This window comes from Nematostella vectensis, chromosome 6, assembly GCF_932526225.1.
Source record: "Nematostella vectensis chromosome 6, jaNemVect1.1, whole genome shotgun sequence".
Classification (NCBI taxonomy): Eukaryota; Metazoa; Cnidaria; class Anthozoa; order Actiniaria; family Edwardsiidae; genus Nematostella; species Nematostella vectensis.
Window position 1 is genome coordinate 9,934,803 of NC_064039.1, and position 18,823 is coordinate 9,953,625.

Here is an 18,823-nt window from a genome sequence, read left to right on the forward strand (position 1 = left end):
TCATGCACTTGTGCAGTGATGCTCTGAGAGGTGGAGTATGAGGTCTCCTAATCGTGAATACACATCGTTCTTTGTAAAGCTCTTGTGCGTTCACCTATGGTCTCTCGCCGCGATAAGGTTTTACCGCAGAAACCACAATAAACACAGGTTAGATTGGACCTCGACACCTTTGTACGACCATACGCGACAGGCGACCTTCGCCCAAAAGTGAAAGAAAAAGATATTGATTAAGGCTAGCCACTAGACCATCAATATTTCTACAAAAATTGCGCGTAATCTCGATTTCTGATTGGTTGTTAGCTTTAGTAAATCAGAGAAAGTACCACGGGATTCGTCATCTCTAAAATCATCGAAGTTTTTTGTTGCTTGCATTGCAGAAAACAAATTTCCCCTATTTTTCCTTGGTATGTACTCTTTATACACCATAATATTCGTCATCTCATGGACAAAATTTAATGCGGAAAAAATATAAGAAATTTTCCGTGTAATTGGCGAAATTGTTACTGAAAGACTCCATGGATAAGCAGGCGCGTAGGTCTAAAGTATATAACAAAAAAATATTTTTAGCAGGTAACGAATTAAGTGCTTGTTTAAATTTCACACAATCTCTATAGTGTACCACCGCCCTGAGAAAATCTGGATTTAACAATGGGCTACCTGTGTTGTGAATTAGTCATCGATTCGTGATCGTAGCATACTCGAGACTCCGTTTGTGCGTGTGGTTTGCCCGCGGGCTCAAATATGTTGAAATGACATACGGCACGTGGGGGAAAGAAGACGATGGAGAGCAAGCCTAAAATTGCCAAACTACAGGTTTGTTACGAACACAACTCAATAACTACACACACTGCCACGTCCTTAACACATCGATCTCCCTTTTTACAGGATCCAAGCTCAGATATGGAGGTCGATACAGCAAAATCAGACGCAGTAGCCGCTGTAACCCCGGTCAATGGCGAAGTGAACCACAACTCTTCAAATGGTGCCAAAGATAAACCCAAACCGGGTGCTTCTGAAATGACCAGCGCCGATTATTACTTCGATTCTTATGCTCACTTCGGTAGGGCTTTCACTATTGTATTTTACGCGTGTCTTGATCTTGCTTAAAGTAAACGATCTCTGACATTCTCATTGAACAGTTTAGTAAAATAATAGTCAAGTCTTTTGTAAACTTCCTAAATTATTCTACTGAATTTTTTCCCTCTCCGGTGGTCTGCGAACGATTTGCCATCTCTAGGAATTCACGAGGTGAGTGTGAAATCGTGATGAGTTACTTATGTTCTATATAAACTTAAATATATATACAGCTTATCTGAGAGGATGATCACTTTTTATTTTTTTCCTATTCATATTCCATGGCCTTATCATAGTTTAGTATATAATTAAGAAAGGGGGAAATATTAAAAGGAAATCTATTATTAGGTTTATTCCGTATATGGTATTTTTTTATCTTCAGAAAAATAATCATATAAAATAAATAAAAAAATGCAATGTCTTTGTTACCTTTCTATCATCTCTTGTGATATTCTTATATTACATAAAAATGATTGTGATCTTGAATATTGTCCAAACTGTCGAGAAGCATCTAGTGCACAAAAGAGGTTTTGCCTTGGCTAATAAAAACATCTCCCTCTCTGAGGGGCTTAGATGGCTTCGTACTCATCATACCAAAGATGTTACCAAATATCCTTAAAATGAACCTGACCACAAACCACTCTTTGAAGTGTATAAATTTACTTATCTTTGCCTTCAGATATTTATCCAACATACCATTCCCTTCCTAGGAAATGTTAAAAGATGAAGTCCGTACCCTGACTTACCGTAATTCAATGTACCACAACAAGCACCTTTTCCGGGACAAGATTGTGCTGGATGTTGGATGTGGTACAGGGATCTTGTCCATGTTTGCTGCCAAAGCTGGAGCCAAGCATGTCTATGCTGTAAGTAAACTTTGTCTTGGTACCACAAGATGACAACTGTAAGATAATATTGTGTTGTCATATATGGGGCATACGTAGTATATATGTAACAGCTTTGAGAAGTACATAAGACTCGGACAAATCTGATGTGTGTATGCTCAACACATGGATAACACTTCATTATTGGCAGTTCAACTCCTTAAGGTAATACTGGAGGTTAATTTTGTTGCTGGAACTCGCCTAAAAGTTAAACCATATCAAAGACCGCATTAAAACATTTGTCGTCACTGGTTTTCAAGAAATTCTGCCATATTGTTATCCTCCAAAAAGTGAATTCAAAATCACTTTTTTTTCACCCTAATTCATGAAATGTTAGCTTCCAAACATTGAGCAAAGCACAATAGGGATTGGGAGTAACACCTAGTTCACACTATGTCATGTCTGGCAAACATCAAATTACTTTAAGTTCATATGCAAATTTATCATCATTCACATTCTTGCTTAAGTTACACTCAAGCTTCTACAAGTATAGCAATCAAACCAAAGGAGGATTTTTGCTTTTATGGGTTCGTTTGAAGCCTTTCACAGACCTTTCAACTTCACCACTCTCAGAAATAAACGATCAAAACCTGCATCTTCCCGCTAGAAAGCTCAGAGGTTAAGGCTTTAAAACATAGATTGCTTTTCAGTTTGCGTAGCTCAAAGCCTAATCGTAATTCAGCCAACATACCACAAACTGTTGAAGCGAATTGCACAACAACAATCCTATGTAATAAGGGGTCTTATGTCACTTGATACATACATGTCTCATTCTAAGAACTGAGCAACCATCCATTCACACCTCAAGTCAGTTTCCTGCCAAACAAAGCATGCTGTAGCCCGACCATATAAGGTATAAAGGCCCATATAGAGCAAAAAATAAGACTTATTACCGCTGTTTCAGTTTTCTGTGCTCACAAACATGGTGACACAACAGATTACAAAGACGCAAGTCCCAAAAGATTTCAGTGAAAAATCTCGCTTTAATCACCTAAAGATGTATCACATCAGATTTGTAGCAAAGTTGCTCCCTGCTATTTTACTGGCATTTAAATATTTCTGTACTAAATTTTAAGACAAGTGTGGATACTGCAAGATTAAAATCTCACCAAGAGTGAGACATTAAGGTGATGTTACACGCGTCGTTTTGCGACATCGTTTTTTCTTGCAACATGATACACCAAAAAACGATTGCTGTGTAACATGGTCTTCCGCCTTGTTACTTACGCAACATTTTGTTTTGCAACATGTTGCAGGATTTTGAATCAGGATCAAAATCTTGCAACAAAAAATGACGAATTATGAAAAAATAGATCCATGTAACATCACATCGTCGCTTTTTTGTGCAACAAATCCCACAATCCATCATGTTTTGAGCATGCAAATGAGGTCTTGTCAACAAACTCTGGCCGCGTGGAGCCGGGCTCTAGATTTTGTTGCAAACGATGTTGCAAAACGAACCGTGTAACATGTACCCCGAAAAATGTGGCGTCATTTGTTGCATGAAAAAACGATGCTGTAAACTACGCATGTAACATCATCTTTAAACAAAATCTCTTCTAATGCGGGTTGAAAAGTTCTACTGGCATTTGGACCATCCCAAAACGTCACATGACATTGAAATATAACTCGAGGGCGAAACGCTTCCACTTTCATGATCAGTTTTGAAATGAATGCCTATGGGAGAACGTTTAGCCAAGGAAAATTAACTGGGAAAGACCTGAGAGCACTCATAATAGATGACATTTTAAGCGGAGGTCGAGATGTCGTACACCAATATATCCCTGGCAAGGAGATAAAAGAGAACATTGATGGACATTCCACTGCAAGAGCGCTGATTGCTGCTACCAGTAAAGCGGTACTACCTGAAGGGAAAATGACTTGAAATATTCACCCCTGATAACATCACATATTGCCAAAGCTATATCAACTTTGTGGGTACGCTAGATCCCTTTTGCGGCCTCCAAGCAGTCATACCCAACCTCATTGTTGGGAACTTCCGAATAAACTTCTTCAGAAATGACCATCATAAAACAAAATGGAGGCCATAAGACGAAAGAGTTTAGTCTCTCTCTTATGTACATAAGAGAGACAATTACTGCCTTTGCTGTATGCTGAATGAATTTTCCAACCATTTTTAATTTTAATTTTCAGATAATATATCTTTATAACTTTAGTATCATGACACTGACGGCTGCTTTTACCTTTTTTTTTCCATTTGTTCTATTTTACTAAAATTAAGTATTAAAGTAAGCTTAATTTTTTGAGTAAGTACTAATTTTACTTACTTTAATTGTTACCTCTTAGCATATGAAGTTTTATTTACAGGTGGGTTACCAGGATTGGCCGAGGGGGGGGGGGGGCAGGTATTATGGGAAAACCATAGTATTTGAAGATTCTTAAATAAGAAATGTCCCACTTTTTGGCCACCAAGGGGCGAGCGCGCACCCTGCACACACCCCTGCTGTAATATTACAGCTCTTTCAAGGTGTTTGAAATGTGTAAATAGCACTGGATCTTATTGTAGAGTTACATTTTGATGTGCATGAGTTGTCTAATGAAATCAAGTTCTGGTGAACTGTTTGGTGCTAGCAAATTGGCTGCGCTTGCCAAAAGACATATAGCAGAGTTTGCTTCCGAAGACCCAGTAGCGATGTTGCCTGACACAGGTTCAGCAACCGTAGAATTTTGAGGAGAGAATCTTAATTCTGGATATGTAGTACAGGAATAAACTGAATAAACCGAATAAACTGCCCCATTCGGCCTTGTATGTGAAGCATTGACGATCATACAAGCACATGTGATTGCCATTGGCGGGACTGCAGTTAAAGTTTTCTCTCTCAATCTCTCGCAAAGCTAAGTTTATTTGGTAGTATTCCTTTTCTGCTGTTTGGGGTACAGGTACTGAATAGCTTTGATATGGGGTAGGTAGGGTTATAGGACCAGTTCCCGGAAACGTCTTTTTGGCCCATAACTCTTTCACAATTTTAGAACTCTTAGTAGTAGCCACAGACGAGAGCGCATTTTCTGACTCGTTGTGTTGTCTTATTAGTTCTTGGAGATCGTCATCTGCATTTGAGTGTTTCCCAAGCTTTTCAACCTTTTTGGCATTAGTGTTGGTCGCCATCCACTTCAAAATTTTGCGATTGTTCGCATATGAAATGTACTTCCCTTTGTCGCTGTTGATGAGCTGCGTGGATATACGTTGAGAAAACGAATGTTTGCGCGAGTTAATTTTTTCTTGCAAACTCGCCAATTTCTCCTTCAGTCTTTTCAGTTTTGTTTTAAGCAGCAGGAGAATTTATTTGTTTTTTTTCTTCTGGGTGCCGTTTCAAACCGCCACATAGGCACGCTGTACTGAAGAACGTTGAGGAACTATTTGGTTGCGTGTGTCCATCTCGCAAATGGGTCAGGCAGATCTTGTCGTGTCAATGGGTGTTTCCTGGAATGAATCCTCGAGGGAAGTTATTTCAGAATTTTTCATTTCTATTTCAGATTGTTGTTTGGCAATTTGTTCTTCTTTTGCACAAACAAGGTTTTCAACAGGTGATACATAACACCCGGAATCCCTTTTCTTTTTTTCTGCATCGTCGAGGCAGTGAGTGAAGTTATTGGAATGAGTGGCTGCCTCGGTGTAGGGCGAATTTTCTTCAAGCATTGGTGGTTTCGTCTTTGATACTGGAGCTGGCGAGTGCCAAACCTTGGCTTGTACACTAATTCTTTTAGTGGTTGTTCCAGGCACATCCCTTGCGCAACAAAATAGTTCGTGAATAACGCCCTCTTCGTAACAATCATAATAAGTTTACGTAACAATCTTCATCGTCTAGATAACAAATACAAATTTGATCCAGACTCACATGTTGAAAAGTGTTTCTCACATCTTTAACTCTACTGGCAAACATAAAGAATGTCATACTTTCGATAGAGACAAAAAACGTACTGCATTTACGGAACTCTGTTCCATAGAATACCTTCACTTGGAACGCCGTGATCGAGAATGCCGCAAAAGAAAGAAGCCAATGTCACATAACGTTCTGAGGCGCTCCAAATGATCATGTGAGCTCACCAGAAATTCAAAAGTATCGATCAATATTTTTTGGGTGCTAACCGTTTAGTGATTTCAGTAGTAACTTATCCTGAAGTTTCATAGGAATTCAAGTTTTTGGGTAGAAGATGTCACAGCTCAAACTTGGTAAACAATTTCTGGAAAATAGCATCTGGAAGTACCTTAATTTTTTTACTTTTCAGTTGTCATTAAAGCTACTTTAGTTTGTAGGGTATCATTATAAAGCTGGAAATTTAATATCTTTTTCATTCTGCAGATTGAAATGTCATCCATTGTGGACTACTCCAAGACAATCATCAAAGATAACAACTTTGATTCAGGTAAGTGCACAGTGGAATAGAAACCCATAGCCATTTTGGTGTGCATCAAAGCAAATTGGGCATGATGCACAGTCGATTTTTTATCAATCATTGTGCAATATAAATACAATACATTATTATCATCAAAGTAATAATTATGGGGAAGATGGGGACTAAACATGAGGGCAGGGACTGCAAAGTTTTTCGGATGAAGGGTCCAGGATGCCCATCTAGCATGTAAACAAATGTAATTTGTTAACTTGTCTATGAAGTGGAATGTTGAAGAGGGTTGACCATGTTTTAAATACTGTACAGTATGTTCTGTGAATTTGTCTATTCACCACTATCAAGGGGAAAGTTGAAGAGGGTTGAGCATGTAACAAATGTGTTCTGTGAATTTGTCCACAGTCATAATTCTTATAAAGGGGAAATCGAAGAGGGTTGAACATGTAAAAAATGTGTTCTGTGAATTTGTCCACAGTTATAACTTTAATCAAGGGGAAAGTTGAGGACGTGGAGCTGCCCGTTGAGAAGGTTGACATCATCATCAGCGAGTGGATGGGGTACTGCTTGTTCTATGAGTCCATGTTGGACACTGTACTATATGCCAGGGACAAATGGCTGGTAAGATTGATTCATCACTTAATTTGTTTCTTTTAATTTGCTATTCCATTCCTTATACCCTCATTCATTCTGTCTTCTTATGATTTCCTTGAGAAGCTCTGTTGTAAGAAATGTAGCTAAAGCTAAATTAGTGTATGATATTCTCCATGAGCCATGTTCAGTGTAAATGAACCAAGTCAGCTGTGGCATCTTGATTTGCTTGCCTTGGATTTGGCCTGTAGAAACATGTTTCCCTGGGGTAACTCTGCTAAGTTAGCTAAGGGCTCATCTCTTGATGATTTTTTTTAAAGAAACCAGATGGAATGCTGTTCCCTGACAAAGCGAAGCTATATGTTTGTGCCATTGAAGATAGACAATACAAAGAGGAGAAAATTTACTGTGAGTAAGCTTGAAGGATGTGTTGGCATGCTGTAGGATTGCTGCTAGAATGAGTTCCAGATAAGATACAGCACATGTACATATACACATGCATGTGCCTTTTTACTGTACCATAAATGATCTAATAAACGCCTGGGGCCTTTAATTAATTTCGACATTCTGAGGGGGGGGGCGTTTAATAGATAGGAGGTGTTTATCAGATAGGGAGCATTTATAAGTTCATGGTATGTGGTACAGTTAAAAATGGATGAGCTTAGTTGTTAATATACACATATTCCAAATACAGTTGCACTTGGGAATCCATGTGTCGTAATCCACAGTGCTCATGAGTATCAAATAAATATAAAAATAAGCTCACGCATTGTTGAGAGACCAGGATTAAGCCATTTATGTGTTACCCAGGAACCACTGCAGGTTACGATACATTGATTCGCAGGTACATGGCTACGTCAATAATCTTGCTTTAAAACTTTGGATAATTATTTTACTGCTCTTGCACCATGATTTTCTACAAGACATAAATAGATTGCTTCTTTCAAGCAAAAGAAATTGATGACCCTTGCAAGTCTTGTAGAGTCTGGATTGTAAGGAAGATCATTTGTTTGAGAAGATTGCTTTGCAGCCATGCATGCACGAAATTGGTAATTCTAACCTTGTTTAATTCGTAGGGTGGGACAGAGTGTATGGCTTTGACATGAGCTCAATCAGAAAGGTTGCTCTTAGTGAGCCTCTTGTTGATGTTGTGGACCCCAAACAAGTTGTCACTAACTCTTGTATGGTTAAGGTGGGTATCCATATGTCTTTTCATAGCAGGGCACTTATCAGGCAGGGGTATTAGGTCAAGGCTATAACAGGCCTAGAAATATTAGAATATAGGAGCACAATACAGAAACATTTTGAAAGTATTGAGGGCACAGCCACGCCCTCAATACTCTTATAATTTTGGGAAATATTGGGGGAGGGAGGTAACCTCCTGCTATGGCCCTGGAGCAAGATATGATTTAGGGCCCAGAACAAGGGGCTGGGGTCATAAGAATTTTCCTATTTAACTGGCTCAAACGAAAGAAAAATAAGTACCACTGCTAGCTACGACAAGCCATAACATGTACATGTACCTACATGTACAGTATGCAAGAGAAAATGATGGGATAAATAATTGAAAAATCTACCCTCTCAAAGGCCTGTCAAATCACCTATGAGAAAATGGTTATATGCCAATTGATTGTTTTGTCTAACAGGAAGTTGACATCCAAACAGTCAAGAAAGAGGATCTAAACTTCACTGCACCATTCCGTCTGTACTGCCACAGAAATGACTATGTTCATGCACTTGTGTCATTCTTCACAATTGAGTTTACTCACTGCCATAAAAGGACTGGGTTTTCAACAGGTATGATAAGACAAATGCAACATCTACAGTACATAGCACATCAAAGCTAGGCACGTACCCAGGGGGGTGCGCAGGGTGCACACCCCCCTGGCCCCCAAAATTTGGGTAATCTTTTATCAAAGAATCTTCAAATACTATGCTTTCTCCATATGATACCTATGACTGCGTAACCCCTTGCCCCCCTCAGCCAATCGTTTGAATGCACCCGAGAGCTGAAGGTAAAATATGAAGAATCATGTTTCTGATCATGCCTTTGTCATTGTTATTTGCAACATTCACGGGTGGCCCAGTGTGTTAGCGCGTCAATGTATAAGGCCTCTCACCTCTGCGGGAACCGGTTCAATTCCCAGGCGAGACATGGATAGTATCTTTCTGTTTCTCGGCCCTGAATTTGACTTGTGAGCTTACTAGAAGGATTTGAAATGTGAAGCTCTTAGAACATGGTTTGTATAAGCGCTATACAAATGCTATATTTATTTATTTATTTATTAAGATTCATTGTTGAGTTTTTGTTTCCATGAGAATAATAGATATAAAATTCCAATCAAAAAATTTTAATTTTTTTCTATGTGGCTGGCATACTACTGTTGAGGTTGCTGAAATTAAAGCCTTATTTCAGGTTCATTATTTAGCTGTCCTTTGCATGGTATAAGGTTTTCTTTTTGTTGAGCATCATTCTTGTTTTCAGCCCCAGATTGCCCATACACTCACTGGAAACAGACAGTGTTCTACCTAGAGGACTACCTTACAGTCAAATACGGGGAAGAAATCACTGGCTCAATACACATGGAGCCTAATGCAAGAAATAATGTAAGCATATTGGCATATTGTATTATTTTGTATCAGAGTTCAACGAGGGGGACTGAGCAATATTGAGTTACCAGTAACAACAGAATGATGACAGGACTAACACGTGCATGATAAATGAAACTATCAACCAAAGAAAGCACTTAGATCCGCGAGTCAACTTTTATTGGTGAAGCTGGCACATAAACTCAATTCTTACGATCTGAGAGCCTTCTCGGTGTGCACGCCTAGCCTATGGATTACCTATGATATTAAAAACTGCACATCAGTCCCCGAGTTCAAGCATCTTTTTAACATTGCTCATATTTAGTCATAATCTCTTATATATTTATAGTTTCACTTTTAATGCTCATATTTAGTCATAATCTCTTATATATTTATAGTTTAACTTTTATTGTCTTTGGGTGTATTTCTTTTATATGGTATAATATTTATTTATATGTAGTTTATTTTTTGAAATTGTAAAGTGCATTTGGGCATATGGAAAATGCGCTATAGAAATATTAAAATTATTAACTTATTATTATTACAACAACAGCAATCGCTGCTAACACAGACAGTAGCTCAAAAAAACTATATATAGATTGAAAAAGTTGCATGTAATACATCTAGTACATCTAATCAGCATCGATCGTGGACACCATACTGATTATCTTTTTTTTTTTTTCAGCGGGACATAGACTTTAACATTGGAATTCAGTTTGAGGGAGAGTTATCAAACTATGACAAAGAGCAAAAGTACAGAATGCGCTAGAGGCGGTGGCCTCTCGCTCCCTAAAGCCTGCACATAGCAAAGAACAAACCACCTTGTCTTAGCCATCATTGGCTTTATTTTTAGTTTAAAATGTAAAAGCAACAGTTTCTCCCTAGGGTACCCTATTCATCAAACACTTTCACTATCAGTTATGTTATTTCAATTCATATTGCCGCCAAACTGTAAGTTACACAAAGGGGCCACCCCTAAATGCAGTACATTGTTTTATACATTTTAAGATTAGTTTTGATGTCGTGATTTTTAGCCACCTTTGCCAGATGTAGAATATCTAAAAATGTCTTGAATTGTTTTGTCATCGAAAATAATACTTAGCCTGATTTTAAAACGCGTAGGTCGTCATAAAATCAGGCTATGAAAATAAAGTCCTACGGCAATGCATTATGGTTAGTTTAGGTGGCCCTTTTAATTCTTAAATTTCCCTCCGTATTTTCATGCTTTCAGAAATTAGCTTACGATCCTCAGTATGTTTTGTCTGGATTTCATTCCACGAATACGCAACCACAGTCGAATCCTAATAACTCCCCGCTTAACTCAGATTGACTTCGGGTTCCCTATAGACTAATCTTCAATTTTGTCAACTTGGACTGTTTATGTTTCTCTTGAGGGTAAGGGTTAGTAGCTGCCCATGCTGTCTTAGTCCTGTAGGTCGGCTTTACGTGTAATTCCGTAAGTTTATGCTGAATCGTTTTTTGCTGATTTTTTTTCTCTGAAGATGAGAGGTTGAGGGATATGAGATTGCTAGCAATAGAAATCTATGCCCACGAGTTATCAACAAATCGCAATTCACCAGCCAACAAGCCTGAAGTTTGTAAGAAAGCATGTAATTTATATTTAGTTAGGGTTTATAAAGCTGGGTGTAATATACAGAGTATGGATTTCTCAATTCCACGCATTTACTGTTACAGTAGAACAAAGATGTACCTCGAAATCGTACCACAAAAATAAAGACCCAAGAATAAAATTCTCTTTTATTCAACGCCCCTAACTGTGGTTAATATTAGTTTTAGGGATGCGCTTGTACGGCTTAAATGATTGTGTATTGCACATTCGCGATGATAGCGTGACCACTTGTCCTGCGTGACTCGTCCTGTGTAACTTGTCGCTAAAATAGGAAGGAAGAGAGGGATATTGGAGACCGGCTTGCAAGGGCCTCTGGGAAGGAGGAAGTTCATTATTTTTTTTGTTACCGATGTCTGCTAGGAGGGAAGAAATTATCCCCTATACCGTTATGATTCGAAAATTTTCCGTTTTTTTTGGGGGGGTGGGTGGGGCGTTGCTTCTAAAATATAACTTTTATTTAAATTGCGCTCATATGGATATAAAAGATAAACAGGTAAAGGAAGAGTAAGAAGACCCGTGTTGTAGTTTAAGAATGTCGTTGCGAATTGAATGAAATTATGATTCACAGTATTCAAGTGGTGTTTTTGTTGAGTAAAGGGGAGGGGAGTGAGGGCTGTGGTTCCGAGTACATGCCGCTTTCATTGATAAGTTTTTATTTAAAGCCAGCTTTATACCTCCTATTTTTAAGGTCATTTTCCCATGTGCTTCGTTAACCGAGGCTTTATTTGTTGCCGTGCTAAAGGTTTGGGTACGTGCTGTACCCTTTTAAACAGCATATTTATAATTTAATTTATAATCTTAATTGAGAAACATTTCTATGCAACATTGTTTCAGTTTGATATAAAAGCTGTTCAGGTTTTACTTGTCTTACTGCTAGCCGATGATGTCTTCTTGTCCCGTTTCCACGGACACATGTAGCAATATACTTCAAAGTCTTTCAAATCCTTAAAATTAATGTTGCGTTTAAGGCCAGACCGCAGGTCAGCAGGCCGTAGCGGGCTCATGTATGTGAGTATAGCCCAGTCCTTCTCGTCTCTTACATCAACAATCTCGTCCACTATGCCGCCATTGACGGTTTCCCGGATGTAGATACGTTTAGGAAACTAGTAAATACGAGTCAGTCAGTCAGCCAATATAATGTAAAACTAAACGAACAGCATTAAATGAGTGCGATGATATTTACCGTAGTCCCCTGCAAATCCCACTTGCTGAAAGGTATGTCAGGCTCGCTTTCTACTTCCGGTATGAGTGGCGTAATGCGCACGCACGTACGGGGGGCTTGGTACGGGCGCTCCCAAGGTGCGACTGAGCATGCGCTAGAAGAACTGATTACGGATTCCGTGTCCTCGCAAGGGTGCTCGAGAAACTTGGTTAATCTTGAACTGCAAAAGAGAGCATAATGTGGATATAATGGAGCTTTCGTTTGTCTGTCAGCAGCGTTGTAGACCGCTTTTCGTAGTGAATAATCGTGTGTGTAACTATGAATAACCACTAACTGTAGCCGTCCTTGAAAGGAGCACGATACAGAGACAATATTAAGAGGTACAGAATCCCGCCCCTGCTGGTCATTTCCTTTTATATATATTTGTTTTTAAAACTGGTTGTGGTGGACGGGGGGGATGGGGGGGGATGGGATGGGAAAGATAACATTTAGATTAGTGCAAAAAATCTTGATCTAGGTTTTTTCTGCCATAAGAGAAATTACAGTATTTTACTTTTTTGCCTTATTTTGGTGGTGTACGCCATCGATGCCAAAAAGAACAAGTCTTTACAACTTGTTTTTGTCAACAAAATCTTTGGTTTACACCATATAAGACAAGTGAAAGCTGCAACTAAGAGAGTAGCGTGATCTTTTACCTGCTTGTCATTCCACGGAAGTTTGAAACCCTCCTCACGGCGCTTTTGTCATCAACAGATCCGAGACGACTTCCTACCTCCCCCACCACGTCCCGCTTGTGTCTGAGATTCCCCCCAGGTCGCCTACGGCGTGGGACGCTACCAGCAGTTGATGGCCTTACAGTTGCTTTTTTACTCGGGGCCTTTGAATCTGGTCCACCTTTCGAACGCATTGCCTTAGACTTGGATAAATCATTTCCTGTGGTGCTTATGTTTTTGATGACGCCCATTGAGTCCTTCCCCATTTGCGCTGCTATTCCGCATGACCACCTGACTTGCTCAGTTTTCTTAGATATTTCCTTTTTCACCGTCGCTGCTCTCCCCGACATATTTTGCTTGTTTTGTGTGCCGATGTCTTTAATGCGCTGTGTATTCAAGTTGTTCATTATATGCGCACTGTTCTCGGTGTTTCTAGACTGCTTATAGTGGAAATACGTCGGGTCTGTTGCTTCCCTCTTCTTACTCAACGTCTCACCTGCAACACTCGGGATACATCCTGCTGTGACTTTTTCTTTACCTTTGCGACTTAAGTGCTCTGCGCTTTTCACTCTCTTGTCCACTTTGGGGCGTTCAATCTTGTAATCCGCTCCTCCCTCTATGTCAAGTTCTACAGATTTAACCTTTAAAAGTCGTCCATTCTCACTTCTTATATTTCTATCCCTCTTTTCATAAGTTGATCTCCGGCCCTGTGAGGGATGTTCTCGGCGAGAAGCGGCAATCACCTCCTTTGATGAACAGTTGCGATACCGTATTTTACTTACACAGGGCCCTTCTTTTGTGTTTCTTCTATCACGGGTCAAGCGGGTGCCTTTATCTACGGGTATAAAGAAGGCAACAGCCTTCTTGACTGTCGACTTTCCCTGCGATTTATGCATTTCAAGCTTTTCTTAAAATAATGATTTATATCGAAATGGACAATCTAATAACAAAACGAGAATCGCACCGTGAGCTAGTTCAAACAACACAAGCAGTTAATAAACTTACGAGAGGACTCACTTCCCTCCAAAAATAACTCGTTAAAATCAGCGAGAATTACACATGTTTTGAGTACAATTTGAGTACCTTAAAAGGATTGACCCTTTTTGCGCAGGTCCTCTAGATCGCTAGGCAACAAGCTATCGTCATAGGTGCTGCAAGGCAGATGTGCGTGCGCACATCTTCCGCGCGCTGAATGGCATTTGCTTAAAGTCTAAAAGATTTGATAAATGTGGACCTTAACAGCATCACTAGCATACACACATTGGCCAAGACGGGACGCTAGCGCAGTCTATCACCCGTGCAATTCGGCAACCATGGACTGCTGCTTCGACCTATTAGGACTCGTTAGCATGATAGCTGATTGCCAGTAGCCGACCCACCGGGGTGGGGATGGGTGGGTGGGGGTGGGGGAAGGGCAGGGGGTTTAAACAATGCTTAGAAAGCGAAACCTGTTTATCAACTTGTCAAAAGGCCTCCGTGTCAATACTCACGCCAGGCTATTATGTTTTGGTATTATTTTGAATGTCGTATATTAGCTACTTTTTTGTATTAGCTGTTCTAGAAAACGGGAAGTTGACATGCTTCTCACTATGGTTGTGAGTAAAGTTCTTTTCTGAGTCAAGTGCTTTACTTGAGACTTATCTTGCCGTGTAAACAACCTTTTTTTCGTTAAAATCAAACTAAACACAAAAAGCAAGCGCTGCTCAAGTGTTTTAAAAAGAAAAACAAATCTCAGAACAAGCAGCCTTTAAAAGCTTATGGGTATGATATTATAATAGCAAAGCCTATTCTGGGTAAAGAATACATTCTCAAGTACTGAAACAAGAGATAAATGCGGACATGTTTAAAAGATCACGCCACGGTGTCAAATATCCTTGCACTGCAAAACAAGCACTTATGGCTCTCGATGCACGGTCCGTGCTTAGCTCTGTTGTTCATCTTGCAGCCTGACCCTTGACCCCGCGACACGCAAGTGTCCCCGAGTTTCTCAACCAACGAATCGCTTGTTCTTTCGGAGGTTCCCGAGTTTTATATACTAATGGACAGTATTCAACGCTAAAACTCGGAATAATGAGTCGATTTGTGAAATTACCACAAAAAACGTGCTTTTTGCACCCGAAGTTATCGAGCTTCACATTAAAACGGTAGTTTTGCTAAAATTTATCTAGATTCATCGTCTTCCCGCCGAAATGATTTTACAACGCGCGCGACAAATTCAAGTTTAAAAACAAAAGCAGCATATCGTCACTTATACGGAGGAAAACGACAAGTTACTCAAAGTTTAGGCCTGCACAATGTATCCATAATCAAGAAAAGTATTTTGTATCTACCTTATAGTCTGTTGGAGGATTCAAAGGATGAAAAACGAATTTTCAAGTAAAGGCGTCTTTGAGCGTAGGACAGAGAGAATTTGCCTTTACAAATGAATGAATCTCCGTATTTGCACCGCTTTATTCATTCTTTCTTTCTACCTTTCTTTTTTTTTTCTCCTGAAAAATGGAAGAATCGTACAGGACCCCCATTGCCAGTTCTCTTCCATAACTGCGGGAATCTAGTACATTTCTACAGGTGCCATGAGCGCAATGCTTTGTACGTACGCTTTGTTGTCACCATTTTGTTCGTACGAAAGCACACGCTTCTTTCAAACTTTCGCGGGTTGTTTACGATTTGTTGGACCTTCACCCCGTGACACGCAAGTGACTTTCCTGCGCCGAAAGTGCTTAAAAGGGAAAAAAACAAGTCTCCTAACAAGCAGCCTGAGAAAACTCATGGATATAACATAGAAGAAGTGCCTGTTCTTTGTAAAGAATACATTCTCAAGTACCGATTCATCAGATACACTTGATCTGATAGCGTGAGTAACTTGTAACTTTATTTATACACGGTAAAACAATCAGGGCTTAAAATACTCTATATATACTATATAATCTAAACTATGATATTACAATGATTGCCTGCTTTCCATGAATGCCGTGTCATTATAAAAAGAAATTCTTACAGCCGGACTTAAAGCTGTTAAGAGATTCTGCTTGACGTAGGTATGGAGGAAGGCTGTTCCACAAAACTGCACCACTATAATGGAAACTGTTTTTTAGATAATTGGAGCGGGGTTGCGGAACAGAGAGTTTGTTTACAGAATCTCTTATTTGGTAGTGGCTTACATGGTGTTCGAATTTAGATTGAAGGTAATCCGGGGCTAGGCCGTTAGGAGATTTGTACACCATAGTAGCCAAATGGGCCCTGCGTCGATCAACCAGCTTCGACCAGCCTAGGCTCTCGATGAGCGGATGAGCGTCGGCATCGAAACTGGAAAAAGTCAGAATTCGCGCGGCACGGTTTTGGAGCTTCTGGAGTTTTGTGGCAAGGGTACTATTACAATTTCCCCATACTACATCGCAGTAATCAAAATGGGGTTGAACAATTGCGTTAAAGGCGTACCTTAGTGTTTCGAGTGGAACAAATGGGCGACATCTCTTGATTTTTCGGAAATATTAGTAATGTGCGCGTTCCAGGAGAGGTGCTGATCGACGCAGACTCCTAGAGATTTTGTATTAGGGACTTCCTTAATTAGGGAATTATCGAGAACTAAACGAGGAGAGTTCTCAAAGGTACTTAGTCTTTGGCGCGAGCCGATCAACATAAATTCAGTTTTAGATTTATTAAGGGTCAGTTTGTTGGCTTTAAGCCAATCACTTACGTTAGCGAGATCTTGATTCAAATTTGATTCTATGCTCCCCACATTATTACTGGCATACGTCAGATGAGTATCGTCAGCATACATGTGTGGGTAAGAATTAACAAGACAGTTAGGGAGATCATTGATGTAAAGCAAAAATAGTAATGGTCCCAAAATGGTCCGCTGGGGAATACCACAAGTAAGAAATTTGGGACCCGAGAGAGAATTATTCACAGAGCACCTTTGAGTACGATTAAATAAGTAGGATTTGAACCATTCGTGTGCAATACCTGAGATCCCGTAGAAATTTAATTTGGACAAAAGAATGCCGTGATCTACAGTATCAAAGGCTTTTTTAAGATCTAAAAAGACCACTGCGTTTACATTCCCTTTGTCAATGTTAAAAGCCCAGTCGTCAGTTGCTTTTAGAAGGGCAGTGACAGTGGAATGCAATGCCCGAAAACCTCATTGAAGGCTAGAAATTAAATGGTTCTCTCTGAGATAATCGTAAAATTGTTCATAAACAATTCTCTCAAAAATCTTCGCCACAATAGGAGTGACAGAGATGGGTCTATAATTGTTTACGTCAGACCTTTGGCCGTTTTTGAATGAAGGAGTGACTTCAACACTTTTCCATTCGTCAGGAAAAATTCCAGAGATAATGGAACGGTTAAAAATTAAACAAAGAGATGCTGCAATTAGATCGGAGCATTCTCTCAGAATCCGAGCGGGAATTCTGTCTAAACCTGTGGCTTTTGTTTTAGTTAGTTTGCGAAGAAGAGCCAAAACTTTAGACTGGCTAGTAACGGTCAGATTGAAATAATTGTTATTTGCTGCTCTAGTTAAGAAATTAAGATGAGACAAATCGCCACTAGCAGCTATGTTATTCGCTAGATTAGGTCCGATTGTAGCAAAGTGCGAATTAAAGGCTTCGGACAAGCTGGGCGAATCTGTAATAGAATGGTCATCATCTAGTTTTACCTCCTTTATAGTATCGCCCCATGACAGGTAATCCGGAATCCGGAATCCATGAAAAAATGAGATATGGGATCCGGAATCCATGAAAAAATGAGATATGGAATCCGGAATCCATGAAAAAATGAGATATGGAATCCGGAATCCATGAAAAAATGAGATATGGAATCCGGAATCCATGCTGCTGGAATCCGGAATCCACGAGAAAAAACCCACATGGAATCCGGAATCCACACACTAGGATCCGGAATCCAGAACCCTATTGGAGAACCTGTCATGGGGCGAATAGTAGAGTTATTCGTTTTCCGCGAGGTAAGCTCGTTGATCACTTTCCAGGTATTCCGAATGTTACCTTCATTTTCGCGAAAAGCATTGTCGTAATATATTTGCTTGGCAATTTTGATTTGGCGATTTACGAAATTACGATACTTTTTGAATATCTTCCAATCGTTTACGTCTTTAGAGCGAATAGCCTTGATTTTAAAGACATATCGCTGATGCATTAGTTTTTTCAAATCCGAGTAAATCCAAGGCAATTTGGATAATCGGACTCGTTTAGTGCACAAAGGCGCATGCTTTTCAACGAAATGGAGGAACATTTCTTGCCATTTATTCCACATGACATTCGGGTCATTGTAGGAATTAAGAAAGTTCCAGTTCAGAGATCCAATATCAGCGCGGAATGCATCAGAATTGAAATTTTTGAATTTGCGATATAAAATAGTAGAGTGTCCTTTGTTAGGCGGACCAATTGACAATTTGCTATAGGCGTAAACCAGGCTATGGTCACTTATACCAACATGCGAAACACCAGAACAGGCAATTCTGTCAGGGTGATTAGTGTAAGTAACATCGAGCAGTGTTGCTGTGTTCTCGGTGATTCGTATGGCCTATTTGATCAATTGTGTTAAGCCATAAATGTCAGAAATATTATTCATCAGGTTAGTATTATTGTCTTGAATTACAGCGGTTTGGTCACAGTTTAAATCACCTAATAAAAAATATTCGACATTCATGGAGTCTAGTTTGCCAATTAATATTTCAAGAGAAGCGAATATACTGACAGGCGAATTTGGTGGCCTATACCAAGTATTTACCAAAAAAGGAGTAGAACGAGGTTTATTAATCTCTATGCATAAGTTTTCTAGATCAGGGATATTC

General features: G+C 39.6%; 2 protein-coding genes and 1 pseudogene across 2 annotated transcripts; 1 reads left to right on the forward strand and 2 right to left on the reverse strand.

Annotated features, from left to right (window-relative positions):
* The first annotated feature begins 685 nt into the window (after positions 1 to 685).
* On the forward strand, positions 686 to 11,272 carry LOC5519885 (protein arginine N-methyltransferase 1). Its single transcript, XM_001639624.3, has 11 exons — positions 686 to 813; positions 886 to 1,060; positions 1,238 to 1,248; positions 1,785 to 1,940; positions 6,281 to 6,344; positions 6,805 to 6,947; positions 7,238 to 7,325; positions 7,994 to 8,109; positions 8,564 to 8,714; positions 9,403 to 9,524; positions 10,192 to 11,272. Exons 1-11 carry the CDS (start codon positions 781 to 783, stop codon positions 10,273 to 10,275), a joined length of 1,143 nt encoding a protein of 380 aa, XP_001639674.1. The 5' UTR covers positions 686 to 780; the 3' UTR covers positions 10,276 to 11,272.
* A 500-nt stretch (positions 11,273 to 11,772) lies between these two features.
* Positions 11,773 to 14,333, reverse strand: LOC116603494. The gene is made up of 3 exons (XM_032364781.2): positions 12,994 to 14,333; positions 12,320 to 12,518; positions 11,773 to 12,239 (listed from the first exon to the last, which is right to left on the reverse strand). Exons 1-3 carry the CDS (start codon positions 13,905 to 13,907, stop codon positions 11,988 to 11,990), a joined length of 1,365 nt encoding a protein of 454 aa, XP_032220672.2. The 5' UTR covers positions 13,908 to 14,333; the 3' UTR covers positions 11,773 to 11,987.
* Positions 14,334 to 15,768: 1,435 nt separating this feature from the next.
* Positions 15,769 to 17,721, reverse strand: LOC125568102 (annotated as a pseudogene).
* Positions 17,722 to 18,823: the final 1,102 nt, after the last annotated feature.

Excerpts from the sequence above, each read along its gene's own strand:
- LOC5519885 (XM_001639624.3), top strand. The coding sequence starts at position 781 with ATGGAGAGCAAGCCTAAAATTGCCAAACTACAG. Across the intron at positions 7,326-7,993 it reads CAAAGAGGAGAAAATTTACT|GGTGGGACAGAGTGTATGGC; the intron begins GTGAGTAAGCTT and ends TTTAATTCGTAG. Across the intron at positions 9,525-10,191 it reads AGCCTAATGCAAGAAATAAT|CGGGACATAGACTTTAACAT; the intron begins GTAAGCATATTG and ends TTTTTTTTTCAG.
- LOC116603494 (XM_032364781.2), bottom strand. The coding sequence starts at position 13,907 with ATGCATAAATCGCAGGGAAAGTCGACAGTCAAGAAGGCTGTTGCCTTC. Across the intron at positions 12,519-12,993 it reads TTCCGTGGAATGACAAGCAG|TTCAAGATTAACCAAGTTTC; the intron begins GTAAAAGATCAC and ends TCTCTTTTGCAG. Across the intron at positions 12,240-12,319 it reads GGGATTTGCAGGGGACTACG|TTTCCTAAACGTATCTACAT; the intron begins GTAAATATCATC and ends CGTATTTACTAG.